The 27,571-nt window shown below is 36.2% G+C and overlaps 2 protein-coding genes across 2 annotated transcripts in view; one reads left to right on the top strand and one right to left on the bottom strand.

Moving 5' to 3' along the window:
• The window catches only part of HOMER1 (homer scaffold protein 1), a 123,879-nt gene that overhangs the window by 33,574 nt on the left and 62,734 nt on the right, over window positions 1–27,571 (top strand). Inside the window, exons 2-5 of the mRNA XM_049769084.1 lie at window positions 2,264–2,420; window positions 6,464–6,595; window positions 14,843–14,935; window positions 21,353–21,492. Of these exons, the coding sequence (XP_049625041.1) occupies window positions 2,264–2,420; window positions 6,464–6,595; window positions 14,843–14,935; window positions 21,353–21,492 (522 nt within the window). The remainder of the gene's footprint in view (window positions 1–2,263; window positions 2,421–6,463; window positions 6,596–14,842; window positions 14,936–21,352; window positions 21,493–27,571) is intronic.
• On the bottom strand, window positions 10,456–11,359 carry LOC125998081 (zinc finger BED domain-containing protein 3-like). The gene is given in 2 exon segments (XM_049766325.1): window positions 10,456–10,749; window positions 10,752–11,359. Coding segments are annotated over 2 exon segments (732 nt in total). The 5' UTR covers window positions 11,233–11,359; the 3' UTR covers window positions 10,456–10,498.

Here is a 27,571-nt window from a genome sequence, read left to right as displayed (position 1 = left end):
AATCAATATTATTTTTCTATTTTTGCTTCTTTGTTCATTTTTTTTTTTTAGGGTCATACCTGGCAATGCTTGGGGACTATTTCCTATTAGATACTTGAAGATATATGTTGTAGGCACCCTGATTCACCCTGCATAATTTCTAATTTCTTTTTTTATACTCTTAATAAATTTTGGGATATGTGTTTGTGTGTGTGTGTGTGACTATAAAACACCAATAATAATTGTACTTTATGGAGCCAGAGAGATTGCGCAGCGGTTGGGCATTTGCCTTAGACACTGAAGGATGGTAGTTCGAATCCCGGCATCTTATATGGTCCCCCAAGCCTGCCAGGAGTGATTTCTGAGCATAAAGCCAGGAGTAACCCCTGAGCGCTGCCGGGTGTGACCCAAAAAAACAAAACAAAACAAAACAAACAAAAAACAATTATACTTTATATGTATTTTCTTTAATAACTTTAGGATATGAAATTAGACTTCTTAAAATTTCTGTCTTTAAAGTCTCAAATTTAGCTAAGTAAAAGATATTGTGACATTTAGCTATTTTGTTTTTCATATACCTTTTCAGTATAGCAGAGATAATACTGAATGCAGAGTTTCTTCTTATTGCTAGAATAATAGTTTTTAAAAGGTGAAAGCTGGGACCAGAGTGATAGTACAATAGTACTTGCCTTGAACACAATTGAACTGGTTTGATCCTCGCACCCCATATGATCCCTCAAGTGCATAAACTTGAGTAAGCCCTGAACACAGCTGGGTGTAACTAAAAAAAAAAAAAAAAAAAGCAGGTAAAAGCTTGTATTAATTTCCCTCCTTCCCTGTGTTGCGATGGTTGGGGATCCCACACATACCTAGTTGTGAGACATGGGGGCTGGCTGGGAGGTGTGGCACATTTTTTTAGTTGTAGTCCTGCTGGGAGTTGCACTCCTGTTGCATTGTTTACAGTTTTAGTTGTGTTGCTTGCCGGAGATTGCACACTTTAACTCTTGTGCTGGCACACAACTGGTGTGGTATGTCAAGGATTATAAATGCTCTTCTACTAGGGCTCCCATATAGTAGTAATCAGCAGAGCCTTGTGAGGCACCAAGGATGCCTCACTCTTGCAAGGCAGGCGGTTTTGCTTCTTGAGTTAGCTCTAAACCTTCTTACCCAGGCCAGAACTATAACATAGCCTTACACCACAGGTGCAGGGTCCCCTAAGCACTACCAGAAGTGATCCAGGAGTAATTCCCTAGCACTCCTGGGTGTGGCCCCAGAAATCAAACCAAAACAAAACTTTTAACCTAGTGAATATCAAATACATACTACTGGCATTTTATATTTGATTCTCTTTAAGGTACTTAGAATTTACACACACATTGAATTAATGAATATTGAACCATTGTTCCTAGGGGAAATATGGAGTTAGATTACTTTGAATCTCTGGTCACATTTATTAATCAATCAATACAAAGATTTGTTTTATGTGTTTCTGGGTAAAGATGCTTTAATATACATTGTTGATTCATTGCCATTGAACTGTGGCAAATAGATCTGTAACTCCTCCCTAAGCCAAGTTTATAAGGCACATGTTTCCCGGGAAGGCATATCAATCACACCTTCCAAAGCCTCAGAATAGTTCACATGTTCTGAGATTCCCCTCTTTTTTTTTTTTTGGTGGGGAAGGGATGGGGAATGGGAGTGGAGGAAAAGGGCTGAGTCTTAAGCCATAGCTGGCTGTGAAACTATTCTCATAAAGTGGGTTTAGGGTAAGGGGTTAGGATTGAACTTTCACTCCTGCAGGTAAAAGGTACATTTCAACCCTTTGAAATGTCTCCCCATTTCTTGGGATCCATTTTAAGCAGTTTAAGCACCAAACGTAACCCAAAATAGCAAAATGTAGACTAAATAGATTGCAGAAAGAAATTTCTTTGTTGTATGAGAACTGAAACAATAAGGCAAAATATTCATTTTATTAGCTTCAGATAGAAATGTGTGTATCTGGTTATTTTTTCTACTGTGAGGGACCAAAACCAGACCTCAAGTATTGTTGGTTACAAATAAGTTTGATTGAGTTGGCAAATTGACAAAACAGGATTTTCAAATGATTATCAAATAACAGTTTAAAGAAACTTGTGATCAAATAATTTGAATATTCTGTTTCTCTTACTTTGAGAGACCAGTGACTTTGGGGAATGTGGCATCTCTTTAAAGTTTTCATGTTCTGTTGTCCAGTAAAATAAAATTGGTTATTTTCACTCCATCATTTTATTTTCCATTTTTACAGGGAACAACCCATCTTCAGCACTCGAGCTCATGTCTTCCAGATTGACCCAAACACAAAGAAGAATTGGGTACCCACCAGCAAGCATGCTGTTACTGTGTCATATTTCTATGACAGCACAAGAAATGTGTATAGAATAATCAGTTTAGATGGCTCAAAGGTAAGTTTACATTTGCTTCCAATATTTTGCTGTTTTGCTTTTTACAGTATAGCATTTTGGTTTTTCGGTTGGTAATTTTATATTCATTAAAATAAAATAATGTTTTGGTTTTTAAGAAGGCTTAATATACTTAATGTAACTATTTCTTAATTTTCCACATAGTCATAAATTAATAAGCTCAGGGTCTTAAATGTGCAAAGCATATATTTTACCACTGAGCTATATCCTCAGCTCTACAACTTAAAAAAGTTTTCTTTTTGATAATTCCAACAAATGGCCAAATGCAACAGAACCTGAGAAATGGTCTTTGGAACTGATTTTACCATGGTGCCTTGAGGGTGGGGTTCTTTGGGGTGAAGGAACACTTTTGAAAAATGTGGTATTAGAACACTATGTATGAAACTCTCTTATTAATAGTGTTGTAAACAGTGCCCATTTAAAAAAAAAAGATAATTCTAAGTGTAAAGAACATTAAAAATATAAACAATTTTTTTCCTAAAAATAAGAAATGAATACCATTTTTACCATTGGAGCATATAATCTAGTGTAGAAATGAAATTCTTCCTAGATAGACTTTTACAGACTAGTGCACCATTAAAATCTTAAGTTCTCTCAAGACAGTGCCACTATTAAACCTGCATCCTGCATTTTGTGAAGCAGCAATGGACAAGCCTTAAATTTTGTTTGTTTGTTTGAATATTTTGTTAATATTTAAGAGCATGAAGTGGCTGTGTTCAGACTTCAGTTCTTGTCTGCTAAGTTTTGGACCCTGGACACATTACTTCTCTGATCTTCTTGATCTCACTTCACTCAGTTGTAAGGATTCAATAGTTAATAGTTGCAAAAACACTTAACTCAGTACTTTACGAATAGAAAATCCTTTATAAGAGGGCAAAGTTTTTGTTGTGTTTTTATTAGTGAATGTTGAATAACATATAAAGAAATAACACAAACATCAGTTCTTGGTTTGAGTTGTGCAGAAAAATGAGATGAGGACTCCATTTCCTTTTAGGTTTCCCTAATGCTACAAGACCTTTTGCACACAGAATTTTTAGCTGTTTGGTATAGGAATAAGAGTTAAACTATCTTGTTGAATTTTTACTTTATTATTACTATCATAGGTTCTAGAGCAAGATACCTAAGTATCTTTATACCTCAGCTTTCTGTAGGAAGGAACTAATAAAAATACTGTATCAAAACCTGGTGAGATTATTATAAAGAATTCAATTAATTCTTTATAACATTTAATTCTTTATTAACACTTAGTAATAAGTGTTATATATGTGTGTGTAATCACTATACAATCAGTGCTATTGTTACTTTTAATATTATTAGGTTATTATTGCTTACTGTCTTTTTTGAAATAAAATGTCATCTATTGTATAATTTTCTGTCTTTCATGTGCTCATCCTTTTCTCTATAAGTAGATATTTAGGACCATATATAGTGACTTCATGGGCTATATACATACTTTGTCTTATACATAAGTGACTAACATTTATTTGAATAATTGAATAATACTTTTATTTTCACTTGGAGGATTTAAATGGCTTGGAATTTATCAATAGCTGATTTTAGTGGGTGTTTTGTTTGTTTTGTCATTGAGCGACACCTGGCTGCACTCAAGGCTTACTCCTCACTTTGTACACAAGTATCACTACTTTCAGCTTAGGGGGACAATATGTGGTGTCAAGTATTGAACCCAGATAGTTCACATCAAGGCAAACACCCTACCCTCTGTAGTAATAGCTCATGCCTACATAGTTTAAATTTTGTTTTGTTTTTGTTTTGGGGGTCACACCAGCAATACTCAAGGGTAACTCCTGGCTTCATACTCAGAAATCACTCCTGGGTGCTCAGAGGACCATATAGGGTACTGGGTATCAAACCCAAGTCAGCCAGGTATGCATCTTACCTGCTATGCTATTACTCTAGCCCCATGTGGTTTTCTAATGTAGAATTATTTTGTAACTGCTCAGTGAAAGATACAGATATTGTTATCATCTCAGAGTGTAGAGTGTTATTTATTTTCTATGGCTGGAACTTTTAGTCCTCTATAATCTGTTCTTTTCCCTCAGGCTAAACTACAGATAAGTACTGTATTTTGGAGGGGTGAGGAGAAGGCTGGTGGGCTTCCAAGCAGTATTTAAGGGTATGGGGTATTTCCTGGTGATTGAGCAACAAGCTGAATGGTTCACTGCTACAAACCAAAAGAAGTAGTGGAGCTCTTGGTGTTTGTGATTAAACTAGGGTCAGGCAAGGTCCTCTTGTCCCTATACTGTTTAATCCTAACAGCTTTCTCCATGGCTGCAAGATGCAACTTTTTCAAGAGAATTTAATGGTATTTAAAACTGAATTTCAACTGAAATTTCAACTGAAGTAGTCTCTTGTTCTATGTGATTACATAATCCCTCTATATTCTTCCTTCTGAAGTAATATGAAATATTGCTCCTGAGTTCTTTCTTTCTTTCTTTCTTTCTTTCTTTCTTTCTTTCTTTCTTTCTTTCTTTCTTTCTTTCTTTCTTTCTTTCTTTCTTTCTTTCTTTCTTTCTTTCTTTCTTTCTTTCTTTCTTTCTTTCTTTCTTTCTTTCTTTCTTCTTTCTTTCTCTTCTCTCTTCTCTTCTTCTTTCTCTTCTTTCTTTCTTTCTTTCTTTCTTTCTTTCTTTCTTTCTTTCTTTCTTTCTTTCTTTCTTTCTTTCTTTCTTTCTTTCTTTCTTTCTTTCTTTCTTTCTTTCTTTCTTTCTTTTCTTTCCTTTCTTTCTCTCTCTCTCTCTTTCTCTCTCTTTCTTTCTTTTTTCATTTTTTTGGGTTTTTTGGTTTTTGGGTCACACTTGGCAGTGCTCAGGGGTTACTCCTGGCTCTACACTCAGAAATCCCTCCTGGAAGGCTCAGAGGACCATATTTGATGCTGGGATTCGAACCACTGTCCTCTGCATGCAAGGCAAATACCTTACCTCCATGCTATCTCTCTGGCCCTGAGTTATTCATTTTTAAATATATGTTGCAGCTTATAATTATTGCTATCTTAAATAATTCTTGGAAAATATTTTGTTTCTTTTAACAAAATCCATTCTCTGTTGTGGAGTTTATTTTCTATCACATTTTTCATTTTCTAGTTACTTTTTTAAACTGATGCCAGTTTATTTGTTGTAAATAAGCCAGTGTTTTTCTCCTCTCCATTCCTCTTTGTGCTGTTCTGAAGCTTTGATTTGGTGACAACCCCTCAAGTTAGAGCAATTATTAGCTGCCTCTTATAAGAAGTGCAGTGAATGGTTGCCAAATAAGCAGGTTTTGAATTGAAGGGAAAGGAAATATATGAGCATAAAAACTTTGTCAGAGGTGTCTGTGAGATAAAATAGGGGCTATTTGTTTTAATGACTGAGTTGAGCAAGTGCTGCATACTCATGCTGTAACTTCATCAATATATACACAAATGTTTGCATTTATATTATTGTTCAAAAGTAACTAGATTGATCTTTGTTCTGAACATTATTGATTTTCATTCCACATGTAATTGTTTATAGATTTGATAGCATTTACTATCATTGTTCAAATTATTTTTTGGAGAGATGCTCCTTAGTGGTGCTCAGGAGCCCTGTGGCACCACCTGGAAGTTCTTGGCTAGGTCAGACCATTCAGTTCAAGGCCTGAGAATGTGGTGCTACTTTGGCCTATAGTGCTGGGATTTACCCAGATTACCCTGGGTGGGTGAGAGAAGCATACCCAGCAGTGTTTAGTCGCCTTGTGGGCTGTACCCAATCATGTTTGAGGAACCAGGGATCAAACCAGGTCAGCCACAGGCAAGGCTGCACCTTAGCCACTGAACTATCTCTCTGGCCCCTAATAACATGTTTGATAGACTGTTCAAATTATATTTACAGTTCTGTTATCTACTATATTTTTATACTGATATTTTTAATGTTATAAACCATCTATTTATATTGTAGCTCATTAGGAATCCTAAGTGTTTATGTAGTCCAATGATCCTATTCAAATGTCTTGCTAATTTGGGGGTAGTTACTCACATTTGTTTTATTTTGCAGGCAATAATTAATAGTACTATCACCCCAAACATGACATTCACTAAAACATCTCAGAAGTTTGGCCAGTGGGCTGATAGTCGGGCCAACACAGTTTATGGACTGGGATTCTCCTCTGAACATCATCTTTCAAAAGTAAGTTAAATCATATTCTCTAAGTGGAAATTCTCATTGTCAAGTGAAATACCTTAACTATATAATTGCAAATGGGAAACATAAGATATAAAATAAATTTATTTAATATTCTCAGAATAGCAATAGTGATTTCTAGGCAGGAAGTGAGAGATTGGAGCTGGAGTAATACAGCAAGTAAGGTGCCTTGCATACAGTTCATCTGGGTTTAATCTCAGTATCCCATATGGCCCTCTGAGAACCAGTAGGAGTGATTATTGAGTGCAGAACCATAATCCCTGAGCAGTCTTGGGTGTGGCCTTCCCAAAGATACAAAACACAAATGAAAAAGTAGTGGGATATCATGTAACCATTACTAATTAAAAAATTATTGTAGGGGTTGGAGCAATATAGCACAGTAGATAGGGTATTTGCCTTGCATATATGGCCGACCTGGATTTGGTCCTGGCATCCCATATTCTTTAGCCTGCCAGAGTAGTTCGTGAGTGCAAAGTCACATGTATCCTCTGAGCACCGCTGGTGTGGTCCCAAATCTCCCTCCCAAAAATACATTATTGTATACCATTAAAATAACCTGTCATTTTTTTGTTTGTTTTTTGTTTTTTGGGTCACACCCGGCAGCGCTCAGGGGTTACTCCTGGCTCTATGCTCAGAAATCGCCCTGGCAGGCTCAGGGGACCATATGGGATGCCAGAAATCAAACCACCGTCCTTCTTCATGAAAGGCAAATGCCTTACTTCCATGCTATCTCTCCGGCCCCATAACCCGCCATTTTTGAGAATAGGTTTTATGGTTAATCAACTTTAAGATAAGAAATAAAAGATGGAAAGGGCTGGAGTGATAGTACAACAAATAGGTTACTTGCCTTGCAGCGAATTATCCATCCCCGGAACCTAGCCTGCCAGGAATGATCCCCATGAGCAGAAAGCCAGGAGTAAACCCTGAGCATAGCCAAGTGTGGCTAAATATGAATTACCCTAGATAATAGTAAAAATGTATGGTTTCGTATCAGCTGTACCTTGAGTTCTTGTGTATCTCACACAAAATGGTATAAAAATGGGCTCAAAAACTATGATTACAATAATAATTTTCAGACACAAAAGAGAGAAGGGCTGGGAGTTACAGCTCACCTCATGAAGCTCACCACAAACAAGGATGAGTTTAGTTAGAGAAATAACTACATTTTGAACTATTCTAATAATGAGAATGTATGAGGGAAATAGAAAGCCTGTCTAGAGTACAGGTGGGGTTGGGTGGGGAGGAGGGAGATTTGGGACATTGGTGATGGGAATGTTGCACTGGTGATGGGTGGTGTTCTTTACATGACTGAAACCCAAATCCAATCATGTATGTAATCAAGATGTTTAAGTAAAAAAATATATATATAAAATAAAAAAATAAAAAAAAAAACTATGATTAGGATTGTTCATTTGACATTGTTTTGTTTTCCAGTTTTGGGTCACACTGGATGGTTTGGGGGAGTTATCATCAGTTTGACATTTCATGCTTAACAGATCCAACGATTTATGCTGAAAATTATTCTGGATTTTGTTGGATTTTTTTTCTGTTTGTTTGTTTTTGTTTATTTTGGGGGCACACCCAGTAGTACTCACGACTCACTTTTAGCTCTGCTCTCAAAGCTTTGTAGATTGTAGGAGAATCAATTGTAGGGGACTCAAATAAGTCTCAGGATACCTAACTCGGTCTTGGGGACCATATGTGGTGCCATGGATCTAAACCAGATCAACTCTGTGCAAGACAAGTTCTCTACCTGCTAAACCATTGCTCTGGCCCAGGCTATTCTGTTTGAAGCATTCTGTTAAAGGGATAGCCCTACATTTGAAGCCCTTTATATATATATGTTTGTTTGTTTCTGGGTCACTCCCAGTGGTGCTCAGGGGTTACTCCTGGCTCTGCACTCAGGAATCATTCCTGGCAGGCTCAGGAGACCATATGGGTTGCTGAGGATTGAACCCAGATCCATCCTGGGTCGACGGTGTGCAAGGCAAATGCCCTGCTGCTGTGCTATCCCTTCGGTCCTGACATATAATTTTTTTATATATGCAGAATCTGATGGCTTAAGAGTTAGTTCAAGTGCAAAGTAATCAGGTTCTTGAGTCCACACTTCTGTTATTTAAGTTAAGCTTTAAGATATTTAATAATAAATTAAATCTAAGATTTGAAAAAGTAAGTTTTTCTAAAAATCATATGCTTCTGTGAATCTTGACTTGATATTACAATTAGTTTAGTAATTGAAATAATCTATTTCCTTTTGTAGTAGTATACATTCTTTTTTTTTTTTTTTTTTACCTTTTCTCTTTTTTATTTAAATGACAGACATTTATTAGAATATATAACGGCAAATCTTACACAGTGATATTTAAGGTACACAGTGACAATAAATGAGGGCCTTTCTACCAGCAGAGTTGTCCTCCCTTCATCCCTGTTCCCAAGCATATATCTCTTATCTCCCTCCTTTATCCCCCAGAATGCTAGTATAACTAAAAGCATATATGTTAACACTAATGTAAACCTTTTTTTTTTTTTTTGCAATTCCAGATATTTTTACTACTGATTTCTTAAAGGTTTGGAGTCAAAGGAGCACTGTAAAAACAATGTTAGTGTGGCAATTATCGTTTGCATGGGCCCACTAAAGTATGGAGGTCATGGAAAGGAAAAACTTTGGCTTAAGTACAAGGAGACCCTGTCCCTGAAGTTTCCTGACATATGACCATTTCTAGGCTCCAGGCAAACTAGTTTGTCCAATCCTGGTCATTGTCTGTAGTGCCCATACAGTTATATTTTTCACAGTCTCTGTTGTTGATCTCACGTTTCTGTATTGAAGGTCCTGGAATCTGTATATCCTACATTGAAGTCAGGATGTGCACCAAATATCTCTTAAGAACCTAGTCAAGTTAAGTTATTGGAAGTGCTTCTCTCTCTGTCTCTCTCATTCTCTTTCTCCCCTCTCCCCTTAGGGCCTCTTGTCTCTCTCTCTCTCTCTCTCTCCTTTCTTTCTCTCTTCTTTCTTTCTTTCTTTCTTTCTTTCTTTCTTTCTTTCTTTCTTTCTTTCTTTCTTTCTTTCTTTCTTTCTTTCTTTCTTTCTTTCTTTCTTTCTTTCTTTCTTTCTTTCTTTCTTTCTTTCTTTCTTTCTTTCTTTCTTTCTCTCTCTCTCTCTCTCTCTCTCTCTCTCTCTCTCTAGAAGAGAAAATATTGTCTAAAAACTGTCATCAAAGAAATAGTAAGAAGATCTTCTGAACTAACAGAAAAGTCTTCAAAAGTAACATATACACCTTTTCTGGATACTGCTTTTTAGTAAAAGACATTTGAGACAGCTGGGAAGTTTTGATGAACGTTACTTATAACCCTAAGCAGGAGTTTGAGGCAGGAAAGGATGGGGTGTGAAACAGAACATGGAGGTAAAAGGATGCAAAGGGTAGACTGGTAAGCAGGAGAGAGGGGGAAAACTAAACGATTGCTCAGTAAAGCCAGAGAGGAGGAGGGCAAAGAACAAAGACAGACATTATATCTCCCTGCCCCTAGTTATATCCTGGGCAAAGACTCCTCATCAAAGATTCACTGGGCAGTGAGTTGATTTTCTTTCAGGAGCATTGTCCTCATTTTCCTGGGTGGCCCTGGCTGGTTGCAGAGCAGCTTCAAGGGAACGCAGGCTGTGTGCTCTAGATCTGGGGGTTTCCTTTCTCATTAGGCAGTCCAAGGAACCCCCTCCAATGTCTGGTAAACCCCGATGCCAAGAAGGCTTTTGGAGCTTGCACTTCTAGCTACATGGTAGGTTGGGGATGCTCAGGGATGGAGGCACCAGCAGGGGGTGGTCTTTGGCTCTGTCCTAGCATCTCAGATTCAGCTGGAGATGGAACCACATGGGTTGTAGGGCCTGTCCGAAGCCTACAGGAAGACCTTTGTGATCAGATAGCTGTCCTCCTCGCTCTCGGGCTCTTCTTTGAATGTGCCCTGCTTCGGATCAGCAGCTAGGGCTAGGGCACATTCCCGGCGACTCACTTCCCGCAGCCGTGCTTGCAGCAGCTCCCTATCGGCCTGCAGCTCCCTCTGTGCCACATCTGCTGCGCACTCCTCGGCCTGCAGGGCCCTGCGACGGAGCTCCAGGGCGCGCTCGGCCTGCTCCACGGCAGCCTCCGCTCACGTAGGCTGCAGCGCAGAACCAGAGCACTCATCTGCTCCAACAGGCGCGCCCAGTCGCCCTCGGCCGTGAGGCCAGGGCCCGGCTGCGCTTGCGGTAGTGGTGACTGTGGTGGCACTGGCTGCTGGCTAGGAGGGCCTGGCGGGGAAGGCTGTGAAAGGCGAGAGCCACTCTTCTCCAGGTCCCGCTGGTGCACGTTCTTCAGGTGCTTCCACAGCTCAGGGGTGCTAGCGTGGAAGCTCCAGCCTCGGCTCACCTGCTCTCCACACAGCCTGCATGTTGCCCAGGGGCCCTCCTCAAGGTCCTGGCGAGCAGGAGCTAAATGAAAGTAGCCCCAGAGCTCAGAGTATGGTGCCCCCAACTGGCCAGGAGGCATGGGTACGAAGGCCTGGGCAGCAACTTCGTTGGAGGCCTGTTTGGCGGCCGCGTCCTGCCTGCAAGTCTCCTCCATATTCTTGACCTGTTGTTCTTCGCTCTTCATTCTGTCTGCAGCTTCAGCGGCTTTGAATTAGATGTAGACCAGGTCTTCAGGGTCTTCTGATCTGTCACTGCCTCCAGGGATCCAACCAACCCAACTATTCTGTTAGGAATGTTGCAGCAAGACTCCTGAGTTCTGAAGAATGATTAGCAGTGTTTTTGTTTTGTTTTTGGGTCACACCCAGCGGCGTTCAGGTGTTACTCCTGGCTCTGTGCTCAGAAATCGCTCCTTTCTAGACAAATGTCTTGGCTTGGAAGAAAGAGAAGCCTTTGAAGACTCTTCCACTGTAGACCTAATACACCGCACCCCTCTCCCAGCGAGGCGGGGATGGGGGAGAGCCCCGCAGACATTTTGTCCCCAGTAGTATACATTCTTTAAACTTTTTCAAGTATTTTTAATAGTAATTATAGTTTGAAGGTCAATTCGAAGACTATTTTAACTTTTGCACTGGTTATTCTAGGATATGTAGAATGATTAAAACAAACAAGCATTGCATAATTTGGTTTCTTTTTCATCATCTTATTTTTTCATAATTTTTGAGCTGTGGTAAAGGTAGGAGTTTCATATTCCAAGTATTTTGACCTAAGAGGGACACAGGAGTTCATTACTTACTATTCCTTAAACAAGGACAAGTACTCAGGGAATTAAATATTTGTTCTAATACTTCTGCTCTGAACTTTGGGGGGAATTTTTGTTGGAATTTTTGGAAATTCTATTAGCACTTATAAAATAAAATATTTAAACTAATTACATTTCACACAATGAATTTCTTGACAACATAGGACTTAAATTGTGAATTTATTCCTTAAACTTATATGAAAAGATTTTTGAATAATTTTCCAGGGGTCTCAAACTCGCCCTCTATACAACATTTTGTGGCCCTGCCCTAGAGGAATCTTTTTTTGTTTTGTTTTGTTTTGTTTTAGTTGTTTGGGTCACACCCCCCAATGTTCAAGGCTTACTACTGACTTTGCACTCAAGGATCACCCCGACTTTGCTTCCTGCGGCCCGCAGGTAAATTGAGTTTGAGACCCCTGATTTTGACTATAAATTAAGTTTTACATTATTTTTTCAAATAATGGATAGCTAATATAGAAAGGAATAGTTTATTAAATTTTGCCAATTCTACTATCTTCTCTCATTTGATACTTTATAAGAATGTCATATATTTTAAATTTTTATTTGTCCTCTAAAATTAGCATATGTTTTTTGTAAGCCTCACTGGTAGAGGAAACCATTTTTGCAGAGGTCTCTCTGAGACTCTCAGCTTGGAGGTTTATTTAATTCAATGGACTATAGACACTGGGAGTTACCTGACACATGACTATACCTATGGGCCTCCAGGGCCATCTCCATGGCTGTAATACTAGGGATATTGGTCAGAAATGGGGTTTGTTGTATACGAGACAGTCTGTCTTGTATGCAAACAAGGCATACTATCCCTTTGACTCTGAAGCCTAATATTTTAAGGGTGGATTGATTATTATGAAATACCCTGTTAGCTCTCAGAGCCTAGAATAGTTTATTTACTCACTAGACTTGAGCTTAAAAAATAAGTTTCCAGAATGTTTTGTCCTGAGATGACAAAAAATATATTTATTCCCAAGCTATGTTGAAATCTAATTTTGGTGCTTTGTAAATTGTAGGGAACTTTAATAATTATGTAGATAAATAAAATAAGATGTATAAGTAATAAGCAAACATTAAATATTCTTGCTGAATCTAAGCATTTAAAGCTCTTGAAAAAGCACTAAAAACAAGTCTAGAAAGAGGCCTCTCATTACAAGGGAGAGAAGCAGCCTTGGAAGGAAAGGTGTGGTCTTCTAACTTTAAACCATCAGGAGAATTTTAGAGTTTACCTATTTGTATTTTGTTATCATGAAAACCTAAGCCCATGATAATTAACAGTGTCAATGAGAAGCCACTATTATTGTAAGCCCCCAAATAAAAAATAAAAATAGAAAGAAAAAATGTTATAGACCTTTATGAAGTTGAAGGTTTTAAACATTAGCTACTTTGAAATGCTAAGTTAGCATAAAGAAAAACTTGATATATTTAAATTATGAGTTTTTAAAATTTCATTTCCTCCAATGTGAATGTGACTTAAAACTTTTTCATATATATATATAGTAAGGAAATAATTTGTTCAGTTGGAACGCACACAGTTGGGTGTCAAATACATAACTTTGACACCCATCTTCATGTTACAGGTAGGTGTCAAGGTTTAATGAAACAATGCCAGCTTAAATTTTGACTTTCCCCAATCTCCAAAGAGATCAGAGTATTGTGATCCTTTCAAAGCTTTTCTTCTGAAGTTAGAAATGAAATCAGGGTAGGTCTGTGGAGGAAATTTAATTTGAAAATTTATTGTTAACTCCTAACAGGTATTTTAGGGGAGTTAATTTTAATTTCAAATTTTTATTGCTATCTCTAGCAGGTATTTTAATTTTAGGTTTTGGAATTTTAGGTTTTGGGACCAGAGTGATAGCACAGTGGGTAGGGTATTTGCCTTGCATGCAGCTGACCCATGTTCAATCCCCAGCATCCTATATGGTCCCCTAAGCCTGCCAGGAGTGATTTCTGAACACAAAGCCAGGAGTAGTAACCTCTGAGTGCCACTGGGTGTGGACCCCCAAAACAAACAACAACAATAAAATAAAGAAAACAAAAAAAGAAAAACAAAACAAAAATATATAATTTAGGTTTTAAAATGTTTATCTTGAAGCCCATAACTTTTTCTCTTAGAATAAAAGTGGAGTCTCTTCTACTTCAAAAACATAAACAGATATAGTTGGTGGCTATGAAGTATATGAAGTATATGGCTTCCTAATAATTAGTATTTTATATATAGTGATTTTAAAAATAATGTCAATATTAAATACCTTTGTAGAATTGTGTTACTGTTTCTAGTACAGTACTTCAGCTACTTAGGAATCTTTGAGAATAAAGTACTTATATTGTCAACTAGTTATAATAGTTAATATTGATATTTGTTGTTAAAAATTAAATGCCCGGGGCTGGAGAAAGAGTAAAATGTGTAGGGCACTTGCCTTGTACTTGCCCTACCCAGGTTCATACCCCAGCACCCCATAAGGTTCCCTGAACAGCACTGGGAGTAATCCCTGAGTGCAAAGCCAGGAGTAAGCTCTGAGTACTGGAAGGTATAACCCAAAAACAAAAAAATTAAATACCTTAGATGAGATTAATTAAAGTCAAGTTTCTACCAAATACTGTGTTTGCTTAAATAAACGTATATGTGTGCTTAAGAGATTAAATTTTCTTCATGAGAAATATGTGTAGACTTTGTGTTTTTACTGATTCTCTCTGACTGTTTACACCTATCTTTTGCCTTCAAAAGCCAAGGAAACACAAACAGCCAAGGAAGCACTTGGTTATATTGTGAGGTATTTTAATGAAATTTATCAAAGTACTTAATACTATACAAACAATTATCTGTTACTAGATTTCTTATCATTTTAATGTTAAGTCTAAAATTGATTTGGGGTTTAGATTGCCTATGAAAGGTTCAGTCATTCAGAAAATGAAAAAAACTAAGACAAAAGAGCATCCAACTTATTTTTATTTGATAATGCATATCTCTTTATACATTCAGTTTGCAGAAAAGTTTCAGGAATTTAAAGAAGCTGCTCGGCTAGCAAAAGAAAAATCACAAGAAAAGATGGAACTTACCAGTACACCTTCACAGGTGGGTGTTTAATTTTTTTGTTTTAGTATCTTTATTTAAACACCATAATTATACACATGATTATAGTTAGATTTTAGTTATGAAAAAGTACACCCTGCTTTACCAGCGCAACCACCTATGCCCCCTACTTCCTCCGCCCCCATCCCCTGCCTGTATTCAAGACAGGCATACTACTTCTCTCACTTAATAACATTGTCATGATAGTTGTTAGTGTAGTTATTTCTCTAACTGCACTCACCACTCATAGGCCAGTCCTTCCAGCCCTCATCTCTATTATCTCTGGGTATTATTACAATAATGTCTTTTGTTTTTAAGAAAAATAAAATTTATTTTGGAAACAACCAAGATGCCCTTCAACAGACGAATGCAGCCATCAGGAGAGATGAACTCATGAAATTTTCCTATACATGAATGTACATGGAATCTATCATGCTGAGTGAAATAAGTCAGAGGGAGAGAGAGAGAGAGAGACGCAAAATAGTCTCACTCATCTATGGGTTTTAAGAAAAATAGGGCGGTGGCGCTGGAGGTAAGGTGCCTGCCTTACCTGCGCTAGCCTAGGAGACGGACCGCGGTTCGATCCCCCGGCGTCCCATATGGTCCCCCAAGCCAGGAGCGACTTCTGAGCGCATAGCCAGGAGTAACCCCTGAGCGTTACCGGGTGTGGCCCAAAAACCAAAAAAAAAAAAAAAAAAAAAAAGAAAAATAAAAGTCATTTTTGTAACAATCCTCAGAGACAATGAGAGGAGGGCTGGAACTTCCAGCTCACTTCATGAAGCTCACAAAGAGTGGTGAGTGCAATTATAGAAATAACTACACAGAGAACTACCATAATCATGTGAATGAATGAGGTAAATGGAAAGCCTGTCTGGAGTACAGGTGCGGGTGGGTGGGATGGAGGGAGATTTGGGACATTGGTGGTGGGAATGTTGCATTGGTGAAGTGGGGTATTCTTTACATGACTGAAACCTAATCACAATCATATTTGTAACCAAGATGTTTAAATAAAGAGAAAAAAAGTTTAAAATAAAAAATAAAAATAAAATTTATTTTTATTATGTTTTTTTCTTAAAACCCATAGATAAGTGAAACTATTCTATGTCTGTCTATCTCCCTCTGACTTATTTCACTCAGCATAATAGTTTCCATGTTCATCCATGTATAGGAAAATTTCATGACTTCATTTTTCTGACAGCTGTATAGTATTCCATTGTGTAAAAGTACCACAGTTTCTTTAGCCACTCTTCTGTTATCAGGCATCTGGGTTGTTTCCAGATTTTGGCTATTGTAAATAGCGCTGCAATGAATATAGATGTGAGGAAGGCTTTTTTGTATTGTGTTTTTATGTTCCTAGGGCATATCCCTGGGAGTGGTATAGCTGGATCATACGGGAGCTCACTGTCCAGTTTTTTGAGGAATCTCCATATTGTTTTCCATTAAAGGCTGGACTAGATGGCATTCCCACCAGCAGTGAATAAGACTTCCTTTCTCCCCACATGCCTGCCAGCACTGATTGTTCTTGTTCTTTGTGATGTGTGCCAGTCTGTAATATGAAATGGTACCTCATTGTTTTGATTTGCATCTCAGTGCGTTTTTCATGTGTCTTTTGGCTATTTGTATTTCTTCTTTGAGGAATTGTCTGTTTATTTCTTCTCCCCATTTTTTGATGGGGTTAGATTCTTTTTCTTGTTATGTTTTGTCAGTACCTTGTATATTTTAAATATTAGCCCCTTATCTGATGGGTATTGATGAATAGGTGTTTAATTTCTATTCACACTTAGTAATCAGTCTTGTTCATATCTGGTGATATCCCTATCAATGCCATAGTTAAATGTGGGGGAAATTGATAATTTCCAATGTGGGCACAGAAATACACCTTTTAGTTAATTAGGCTCTGGAGAAAGCTCCTGTCTGTAGACAGAGCAGACCTGCTCTGCGAGGCATACAGCATTGTCTCAGGAGGTCAAAGACAGGAAGCTAGAACACTGGGAAGAAGTGAAGTCCAGAGCAATAGTATAGCAGGTGGGTATTTGGTTGTGGCAGACAGTTCAATCCCCTAAGCATTGCTAAGAGTAATTCCTGAGTGCAGAGCCAGAAGTAATATCTGAACATCACCAGATGTGGCTCAATAACAAAAACAAAAAGCATAGGGAGAGTTGAGACTAGGGAGCAGTCTCCATGGGGAGGCCAAGACTAGTTAAAGCAGTTGAGGATTGGCTAGTTTGAGTAATTTGCACAGATTCTCCCTATAGAGGGTGGTTCATATAGGGTGCTGGGGAATGAATTTGATTAGTCATGTGGAATGCAAGTGCCCTGCCCCGTACTATTTTTCCATCCCTGTTTTTCATCTTATAAATAAGACTTTTATAAAATTAATTTTAGTTCAGTTGTCTTAATAATAGGGTTCAGTTTTGTGCTTTGTTCTTTTTTGGTATTGATTGTTTTTGACATATACTAGGAGCTTTATAGAAAGGAAGGATTGGGGTAGGAAAGATACCACAAGGTTAAGTTCCTGTGCATCCTGCCAACCCTGGTTCATATTACCCATACTCAAATCACTAAATCACTCAACCATATGTAAGAAGCCACTCTGAGCACAATCAGAAATAGCTTCTGAGCACTGTTGGTATATTCCAAAAACCCAATTCATTCCCTTCCCCTCACCCTCCAAAAGAAATGAAATGTAAGAAAAAGGATTTATTGTTATGAATGTCTCTAGATTTATATCTTCAGTGGCACTTACATAAAACTTTTTTTTAAAAAAAAGACAATTGGGAATTGTCCTAAAGTGTAGGACAAATGATTGGGACATTTTAGACAATGTTTGCTCTCAGCCTTCTCCATTTCTGGCACCCACTCTTTTTGGTAAACCCTACGGGTATATAGAGTTATTAACATGTAGGAAAGGAGTGATCTGTTAAGTATGCTTAAAATATGTGTTGTCCTCATTAAAACCAAAGTGGTCTTATGCTTCCTCCATACTTACAGTGACTTAAAATAACAGGAATGATTATTTTGAAACTTTCTTGCCACTGCATGTGCAGGTAGGAAGAAAGATTGTTACAAAAACAAAAAGTAAAAAGTCTTAAAAAGCATTTCCTGAGTCTATCTCTGTGGTCAGCTTTCTTCTTAAAAATATGGTTACATCTTCTTTGATACTCAAGTTTTTAAATACAAAATATTTTTTTATCTACTTGTTTTGTTATGTGATAAGAGAAATTTCCCAGAAACAAAGTGGTGGTTTTACTTTCTCAAGGTTTTGTAAAGAAGATGGACACTTAATAAATCTAGTTTATTCACATTTCCCCTCTTTTATACATATAGATACATACAGGTATATACATATATATTTCTTTCTTTTTTTTTTTTTTTTTTTGGTATTTGGGCCACACCGGGCAATGCTCAAGGGTTACTCCTGGCTGTCTGCTCAGAAATAGCTCCTGGCAGGCACGGGGCCACATATGGGACACCGGGATTCGAACCAACCACCCTTGGTCCTGGATCGGCTGCTTGCAAGGCAAACACCACTGTGCTATCTCTCCAGGCCCATATATATTTCTAATTTAAAAATAAGAAACTATTTTTAACACATACAATTTTTGAAAGATACCATAGTATGCTTTCCAACTAAGTTGAGTAGTTGGGCAAGAAAGTTTCCTTTTCATTTTAGATCTTTACTTTTGGAATGTTTTTCATTCTCATGAGCAAATATTCATTTTTTTAAAAATTGCTTTTAAAAAACATGTTATAAAAATATGCTATGAATACTTTGTTTTCATCTTAGATATAATAGTGTAGTACAGGACAACTAAAGATGCCTTTTGTTAAATAAAGTTAATATTCAACTTTTTTGAAGATTGCTGCATTGAGGCACTGAAGTTTTTCTACCTCTATGCCTTTCTTGCCTTTCTTTTTTAAGTTGTGTCTGACAAGTCTTCTTCCTTTGAAGTGTCAATATTTTTGGCTGTGACTCATACTTCAAAACCCTCAGTTTTTTTTCTAGAAGGAAATAACCAGAAACCTAACTACTTTACTCTGCCACTTTCTCTTTGACTCATAATTCCTTTTGTCTCTTGTGCACTTATCAATCATTTTAAGTACATCCCTAAAAGAACCTAGTTGTTGCTGATTATGCTCTTTAGGATTAACAAGATAATTTTTCTCTTATTATTTCCACTAAATCAAGTCTTGACCAACTCACTCTTTAGGAGATTTGGTTTGGTCTTTCTTGAAGAAAAATAACCATGATTTATTGAATACAAAGATAATAAGCTCTTACTTGGGTGGGGCACACCCATCAGTGCTCAGGGGTTACTCTTGGCTCTAAGTTCAGACATCACTCCTGGCAGTCTCAGGACCATATGGGATGCTGAGGATCAAAACTGGGTCGACTGTGTGCAAGACAAACACTTCTCGCTGTGCTATTGTCCTGGTCCCTCATTTTTTTTTTTTGCTTTATGTTTAGCTGCTTCAGCTTGTGATGGTTTACTAGTAATCTGGAAATCACTTTGGACCTAGTTTCCATTATTTTCTTAGTAAGATTTAGCTTCTTTTATAAAACAATCATGTTGCAACCCTATATTATACATTTTTCTTGTATTAAATTGTCAGTGAAAACAGGATTTAGCTAGCAGAAGATTTAATAAGTATTAAAGGTTAAATGGAGTTTCCATTAATTGAAAGAGTTAAGTGATAAGTTTTAAAGTTAAATGATAATAAAATCAAAAAAGTATCTTATTATCTTTGATAGCTTGTATAATTATAGTATTATAGTACTGTTAAGTTGTTTTTTATTAAATAAAATCAACAATATAAAATCAGAGGTTCTCGCCAAAGCTAACATTTTCTCTTTTTTTCACATTAACATTTTTCATATTTATTTCTAACATTTCTCTATGTGCAAATTTTTATGTGGTGTTTAAATTATCATAACCTAGATATTCCCTAAGATGATGTTTTTTAATTAAAAGCATCTTGCTGGAGTGATAGCGTAGTGGTTTGGGCATTTGCTTTGCACAGAGCCAACCCAGGTTCAATCTCCGGCATCCCACATAGGCCAGGAGTGATTTCTGAGTACAGAACCAGGAGTAACTCCTAAGCACTGCCAGGTGTGGGCCCCCCAAAATAAAAAGATAAAAACATCTTTATTATGCATTTTCTTTTTGTATTATGTATATTCTAGTTTAAATTCTAATTATTTTCCAGAAAAATAAATTAAACAGACTTGATCAAGTAAAAATAGTAAATATTTTAATGAAAAATAATTCAATTATAAATCCCAAGCAAATACTGAAATGCCAATATGTAGTGTTTTATTTAGATGTTTCTGCTTGCTTTTTTAAATATTAGAATTGAAATCCAGGCAAATGGAAGTATTAAAATCTAGAATTCATGTGGTTAGGGCATTTGTCTTGCATGCAGCCAACCTGGATTCGATCTTCAGCATCTTTTATGGTCCCCTGAGTATGCCAGGAGTAACTTTTGAGTGCAAAGCCAGGAGTAATCCTTTAGAGCCACTGCATGTGACCCCCCCCCCCAAATCTAAATTTCAGAATTCTCTTTGGCTATCTTATATTTTAAAATAAATTCATTTCTGCCATTTTTGTGCCATTTTTTCTGAATTCCTTGAATTTCATTTAGCCTGATAAATTAGTTGCTTATATTAAACCCTAGTTTATCAGTTCTTTGAAATTGAAATTTTAAATTATATTGTTTCCATATTTAATTATATTATTTCAGTTAGTTTTCTTATAAGTTTATTTATTTATTTATGTTTTTTTGTTTTTTTTTGGGCCACACCCGTTTGACACTCAGGGTTTACTCCTGGCTGTGCCGCTCAGAAATCGCCCCTGGCTTTGGGGGGACCATATGGGACGCCGGAGGATCGAATCGCGGTCCGTCCTACACTAGTGCTTGCAAGGCAGACACCTTACCTCTAGCGCCACCTTCCCGGCCCCATTTATTTATTATTTTTGTTTGTTTTTTGGGTCACACCCAGCAGTGCACAGGAGTTACTCCTGGTTCTACACTCAGAAATCACTCCTGGAGGCTGGTCCGAGTGCAGTGGTGTTTACAGTTAATTGATCACAGCCAGTTACAGATTTCTTTGTTCCTTCTCCACTCCCACTTCTTCACTTGACTAGCCTTAAAAAGAAAAGAAAAAAAAAAAGAAAAAGAAATCACTCCTGGCAGGCTCAAGGGACATGCTATCTTTCTGGCCCCAAGTTATTTTGTTTTAAAAAATTTTTTTTACTTTTTAAAATTAGTCCAATTTTTTCTCTTCAGATTTTTAAGTCTTTTTCTCAAATCTCATGTAGTATGTGTCAGATTCAGTTTTAACTTTGTTCATCTTGTGGATTTTAACAAAAGTCTAACACTTTTATCTCCCATCTCCTTCCTCCCCACTTTTTAAAAAAGGAATCTGCAGGTGGGGATCTTCAGTCTCCTTTAACACCAGAAAGTATCAATGGGACGGATGATGAAAGAACTCCTGATGTGACACAAAACTCAGAACCAAGGACTGAACCAACTCAGAATGCATTGCCATTTTCACATAGGTACAGATTCAATTCAACCATCATGATTAAGTAAGATGTGTAAATATGAAAACTTGTTTGGGTTCAGATAAATCTTGCAAAGTCGCAGCTCTAAGTGAAAGGTACAGATCAGTTTTTTTTTTAACTGCCCGTTAACCTCAAGAAAAGGTTTAAATTATTAATAGTTATTTATAATTGCCTAGGACTCAGTGATTGGCAACCTGTGGCTTGCGAGCCACATGTGGCTCTTTACACTTTTAATTTGGCTCTTCTGTGTGTCTGGCGGCCGCTCCAGAAATCAAAACTCTGCTCCTTAGCATCTGTCAGTGCGCGCCCTGTGTGGCTCTCAAAATAAATTTCAATCGTAGTTTTGGCGAGATTTGGCTCAGTTGAAAAAAAAGGTTGCCGACCACTGATAGGTGAACTGGAATATTTTTTATGTAGAACAAGGGCTACTGGTTTAATAATAATCCAAATTGTTTCTCAATGAAAAACATTTTTTATGTTTCTACTTTTCTACTTATCTCTTTTTTGGGGATTTTGGGGTCTGGGGCAAACCCAGTGGTGCTCAGAGCATACTCCTGGCTCTATGCTCAGGGATCACTCCTGAGGACCATATGTGGTGCTGGGGATTGAACCTCTGAAGGTTGCACAGAGGCAGGCACCTTCCGTGCTTTATTGTTTCTTTGGCCCCTCTGTTTATTTCCATGACACAGCTCCTAAATCATCCTTAGTCTTAAACTTGGTTTCTATTTTCATGTATACCCTTGAAGGCTATACATTTTAAGTATGGTTTTTACTCTGAAATTAAAGCTATAACAGTCTTAGAGGTGATCTCACTATATGATTTTATAGACAAAAACAGTTTATTGGGGGTAACTTTGAGTATGAATCTATATTATTAACCTCAGATTTATTTTTCATGCCAATTTGGAGAGGTAAATCTTCACATGCTTCTGAATTTTAAAAGAATTTGATACTTATGTCCTAAATATGTTTCAAACCAATTATAAATTGACCATATATTGATAGTTCTGTGATGTAAGAATGTCTATGAAATTTTATGTAAATATAAAAAATACAGATTGTTTTCTTAAACTTAATTTTAAATTTTTTTGAAAGCTTTTCCAAAGAAAGGTTAGAATTAAAAAATAGTTTTTCTGGGCCCAGAGAGATAGCACAGTGGCGTTTGCATTGCAAGCAGCCGATCCAGGACCAAAGGTGGTTGGTTCGAATCCCGGTGTCCTATTTGGTCCCCTGTGCCTGCCAGGAGCTATTTCTGAGCAGACAGCCAGGAGTAACCCCTGAGCACCGCCAGGTGTGGCCCCCCAAAAAATAGTTTTTCTTTGTTGTATGTGTTTTTGATGATCAGTTTTTAAAAAATAAAATTCTTTAGCATATTCAGAAGAATTGTGAACTATAAACTTTCATGAGAAATTTGATTTTTATTAAATTTGTTGTATATTTGAACAATAGAATAAAACATACATATTAGTACCTAATATTGACTTAATGAAATCGAAGAAGTAAAAATTAGTTAAGGTTTTGTTAGGAATGAATGGGGTAAACTATTTTTGACTGTGAGACTATTTTAATTTTCTTCTAAAATACGTAATAATTGTGCATTGAAGAGCAGACATCTTGGAATTCTTATGAAGATCATGCTTTAACTATTACATAATTAGTGGAATTAGTGTAAACATAATTAGTGTAAACATAATTCAGCTTTATAATTAAAAAATTAATGAAGAGATGAAAACTTCTAGTTCTGCTGATCTGAAAACCATAGGTATACATTGAAACAGGTTTTTCAGAGATGCAATTTAATTAAAGAGCAATGCAGATAGTATGCAGTTTAAAAAATATGTTGGAGAAGGAAGAATATTTCTTCCTGTAAGGCTATATTTCCCATATCCATTTTATAAATAAGATACTACACTGAATACAACTAGAAAATTGAATTCTTTTGTTAAATTTTAATGTTTTATTTATAGAGAATATGGTAGCATTCAGAAATAAGAACTTAAGTGTTTTACATTATAAAGGCTTTTCCTAATTTACTTTTCACACCTAAATTTTTCTGAATATTTTTTATATTCCTTATTAGTATTTGGAGTTTCTAACTGGGATTAGTTATTTTCTGTTGACTTTTTCATTGTTCTTGGGACTATGATAAGAATTTATTATTTAAATAAGCCATGAAATATTTGAGTTCTGCAAATCAATTTTAGCTTCCAGTTAAGACATTACTTTTTTTTCTTTTTTAACAGTTTTAAAAATATCTTAGCTAGGGAGCCAGAGCGATAGCACAGTGGGTAGGGCATTTGTCTTGCACACAGCTGACCTGGTCCCACCCCCAGCATTCCATCTGTTGCCCCGAGCCTGCCAGGAGTGATTTCTGAGTGCAGAGCCAGCCAGGTGTGCCCCTCCCTGGGTGCCCCTGTGGCTCCAAAACAAACAAACAAAAAAACAGAAAGAAACTTTATCTCTGGGATTTAAAGAGACTTAGAACATGTTTTGGTTTTAACCAATATTGATCATTATTAGTTACTAGACCAAAGTTCTAAAGATTTTTAACCTAAGAGATTGAGTAATGTATAGTTAATGTGAAAATCCCAAAATATCAAAATTAGGAGAGAGCTCAGTATAATCTAGATTTTTCCAAACTGTGGTATTTGAAATCAATGTATTATTCATGACAATATGAACAGTGAACTAATATAAAACTAAAAATAGAGTGAAATATTGAATCAAAACACTTTTCTTTCTGACACCATACCTGGCTTTAAAGTACCCTATGGGATTTCAAGGATTGAACCTGGATCAGCTATGTGTAAGGCAAATGCCCTACCTAATATACTATTGCTATCTCCCTTGAATCAAAACTTAAATAATTTACTTATTTAAGTATGGACTAGGTTACAGTTTAAAGCTGTCAGAAGTTTATGAGACCTGAGTGATAGTAATAGAACAGTAGGTAGGACATTAGCCCTGCATGCGGCTCACCTGAGTGTGATCTCTAGCATCACTTATAATCTGAGTACTACCAGAAGTAACCTCTGAGGATCTCCAGGTATGGCCCCCAAAAAAACAAAGCTGTGAAAAGTTTAGGAAGCATATGAAGCTTTGACACATCAGATTAAATCTGATGTGAGTTGCTCCATTAATAGTTCATTAGTAAATTTAGGATTTAATAATCTCATATCTCTACGCCATTGTATGTATTGCCTATTAACTATATGTTTTAGGCACCAGCATGATAGTACAGAGGGTGGAGCATTTGCCTTGCATCCACCCAGGTTTGATTCCTGGCACCTAAATGGTCCCTTGAGCACCACCAGGAGTGAGCCCTGTGCACCAAGCCAGGAGTAAGACCTGAGTGTGGCCCAAACAAAACAAAAATGCACTTTAGACTAATCCCCATGATAATCATTTTATTGTGTAGGGAAGTTAGTAATTTTGTCCCAGGAGGCATATATAAAAATAAAATCAACATTTCATGAAATAAAGAAAGAATACTAAAATATTTTATTATTAAAAGTAAGTCTTTATATGTAATATGTTATTTTTATGACAAAGGAATATAATTTTAATTTGTTTTTTAAGTCTTATTTGCACAATACTAATTATTTTTATTTTAAAAATATTTTGTGCTTTGGGGACCACCATAGCTGCAGCTAGTAGATGTTAAGGGGCCATGTAGTGCTGGGGCTTTGAAACCAAGGCAACAAATCCACAGGCCTTTCATTTGCCACTTAACCTTGGCACACTTTCCCTCAGTTATTAGTGTAGCAGAAAAAAAATGAACAGCAGCAAAATACTTTGCCAGCAGCCTGCTGTTCTATTTGAAATCATTTTACTGCTACTTAGGAAATAAACCGGTATAATCACAGAATATCTTAAAGTTTAAAAATATAGGTAACTGTTCTTGTTAAGTTCATTGAGTTAGCCAGCAATTCGTCATCTGTAAAATTAATATATTTGCCTATATCAATGAATTTATTAATATTAACAAAAGAAAATGGTCCTGAAAATTCTAGTAATGGGATTATAGTTTGCTCTTTACTTTCTGGTAAGCTTCCTTAATTTTTAAAGAAATATAATTTAGCTTAAAAAAGACTGGCAAGATTTTCTATTATGCAAAATTTCAAATATATAAAATGAACTTTTTTAAACACATTGCTCAGATTCAACAGTTTTATTTCTGTTTTTACTCTCTCACTTTTATATTTATGAAATACTCAGATATCATTTAGCCCACAAACACTTTTTAAATTTATTTTTGAACTTGAAAAAAATTTTTACTAAGCTATATAACTATGTTCTGTCTAATTCACTGGATTAATAATTACTACTGTTTTATTTTTAATTATATGCTGTATAAGATTTAAAATGTAGGCTTCTCAGTACTCCTTAGTTAAGTGGTATAGTACTGAGTTATAGTACTGTTCTTATATTAAAGAATAAAGAAACTTCTTGAGTCAATGCTAATAAGCACTTTTATAATTTATCTAATATATTTTTAGAGGTTGAGGATATGCAAAATAGAGAGACCTTGCAGATACAAATATTTGTTGAGTCTTTGAAGTATAAATATGAACTTCATATGAGTTTCTAATTTTTCTTAAGAAATAATTTTCACAGTGGTAGGACATTTGCCTTGCACACAGATGGGTAATGGTTCAAATCCCGGCATCCCATATGGTACCCCGAGCCTGCAGGGGCGATTTCTGAGCACAGAGCCAGGAGTAACCCCTGAGCGCTGCCGGATGTGACCCAAAAATCAAAAAAAAAAAAAAAAAAAGAAAGAAAGAAAGAAAGAAATAATTTTTGACCTAAATGCTAATAGCCTTTTGTGACTTTATACTTTGGCTGAAGTGTTTAGAGAATCCTTTTCAACCATAGTTTTTATTAGCTGTATTCAAATAAAATAGCTTATAGAAAGATAGACAAGTGTATGCATACAGTGAAGGTGTCATTTGTTCATTCCTGGAAAGAGTTTGTTTCATAGTATCAGATATATGGAATTTGGGATTTATCTATAGATTCTTTAAATTTTGAATTTTTTAAAAAGAATTGAAGCTATCTAATATTCTCTTGGAATATTTATTTTTATAGTATTTCAGTGCTACTGAAATGTAACATTCGAATATAATATTCAAAACTAAAAGTTGTTCTTTTTCACTCATTGTAAATTTAGAATCTTCATATATTAAGTAATATGTTGATAAATAATTGCTGTTATCTTATTTTTGAGCATTCAGAATAGATATATACGCACATAGACATTACAAGTCATGAAGTTATTTTTGTACTAAGTTTTAAAAATAGTTTGAATGCCTTAACAGATAATAGACTCTTTTAAGCTCTGACTATATTTAAATTATATTAATATCTAGATAATGTATTTGTGTGGTATGTTAGAATTTATGCTTTATGGGGATACTGCATGTACTTCTGTTAAAATAATTTTCCTGCCAATTCTTGTGCTTCTAATAATTATTCATTAAAGGTTGTATGCGGAAAACTTACTCTTCGGTATGTTGATTTTGAGTAAATCATAGTTATGATTTTACAAAAGTCATGAAGTCTAAATGGGTTCATTTCCTTTGTATTTGGTAGACTAATTTCCTCATTTAATACTAGTTTATGAATGCGATTTCTCAGCCATTATAATTAACATTGTATCTAAAATCAATTTCCTTGAAAATTTTGTATGCCATACTTAAAATGCAAAAAATGAAAATTTCATACTTTTTAGATAGATAGCTTAATGGGCTAAGTGTATGCTTTGCATGTGGGAGGCCCATATTTGGTCTCAGGCATAGCATGATCCTCTAACTAGCATTTTGTACAACTCCAACAGAAAAATGAAGTAAAAAAGTTATCTAGTTTAAGTAACATACAATTTGTATTGATACAATTGTATTGTACTTGGAAGTACAAATTGTACTTCCAAGATGTTATAAACAGCTAAAGATAAGTGATTATTAGTGTCTGGGATGATAATTCTGTATACAGCTATGCCTTTTATCCCCCTTTTTAAGGATCATTAGCAAAACATGATAAAAAATTAAAATGTTTCTTAATAACTTTGTTT

Source organism: Suncus etruscus, chromosome 2, assembly GCF_024139225.1.
Source record: "Suncus etruscus isolate mSunEtr1 chromosome 2, mSunEtr1.pri.cur, whole genome shotgun sequence".
In the NCBI taxonomy this organism is placed as follows: domain Eukaryota; kingdom Metazoa; phylum Chordata; class Mammalia; order Eulipotyphla; family Soricidae; genus Suncus; species Suncus etruscus.
This window is presented reverse-complemented; position numbering and strand designations above follow the sequence as displayed.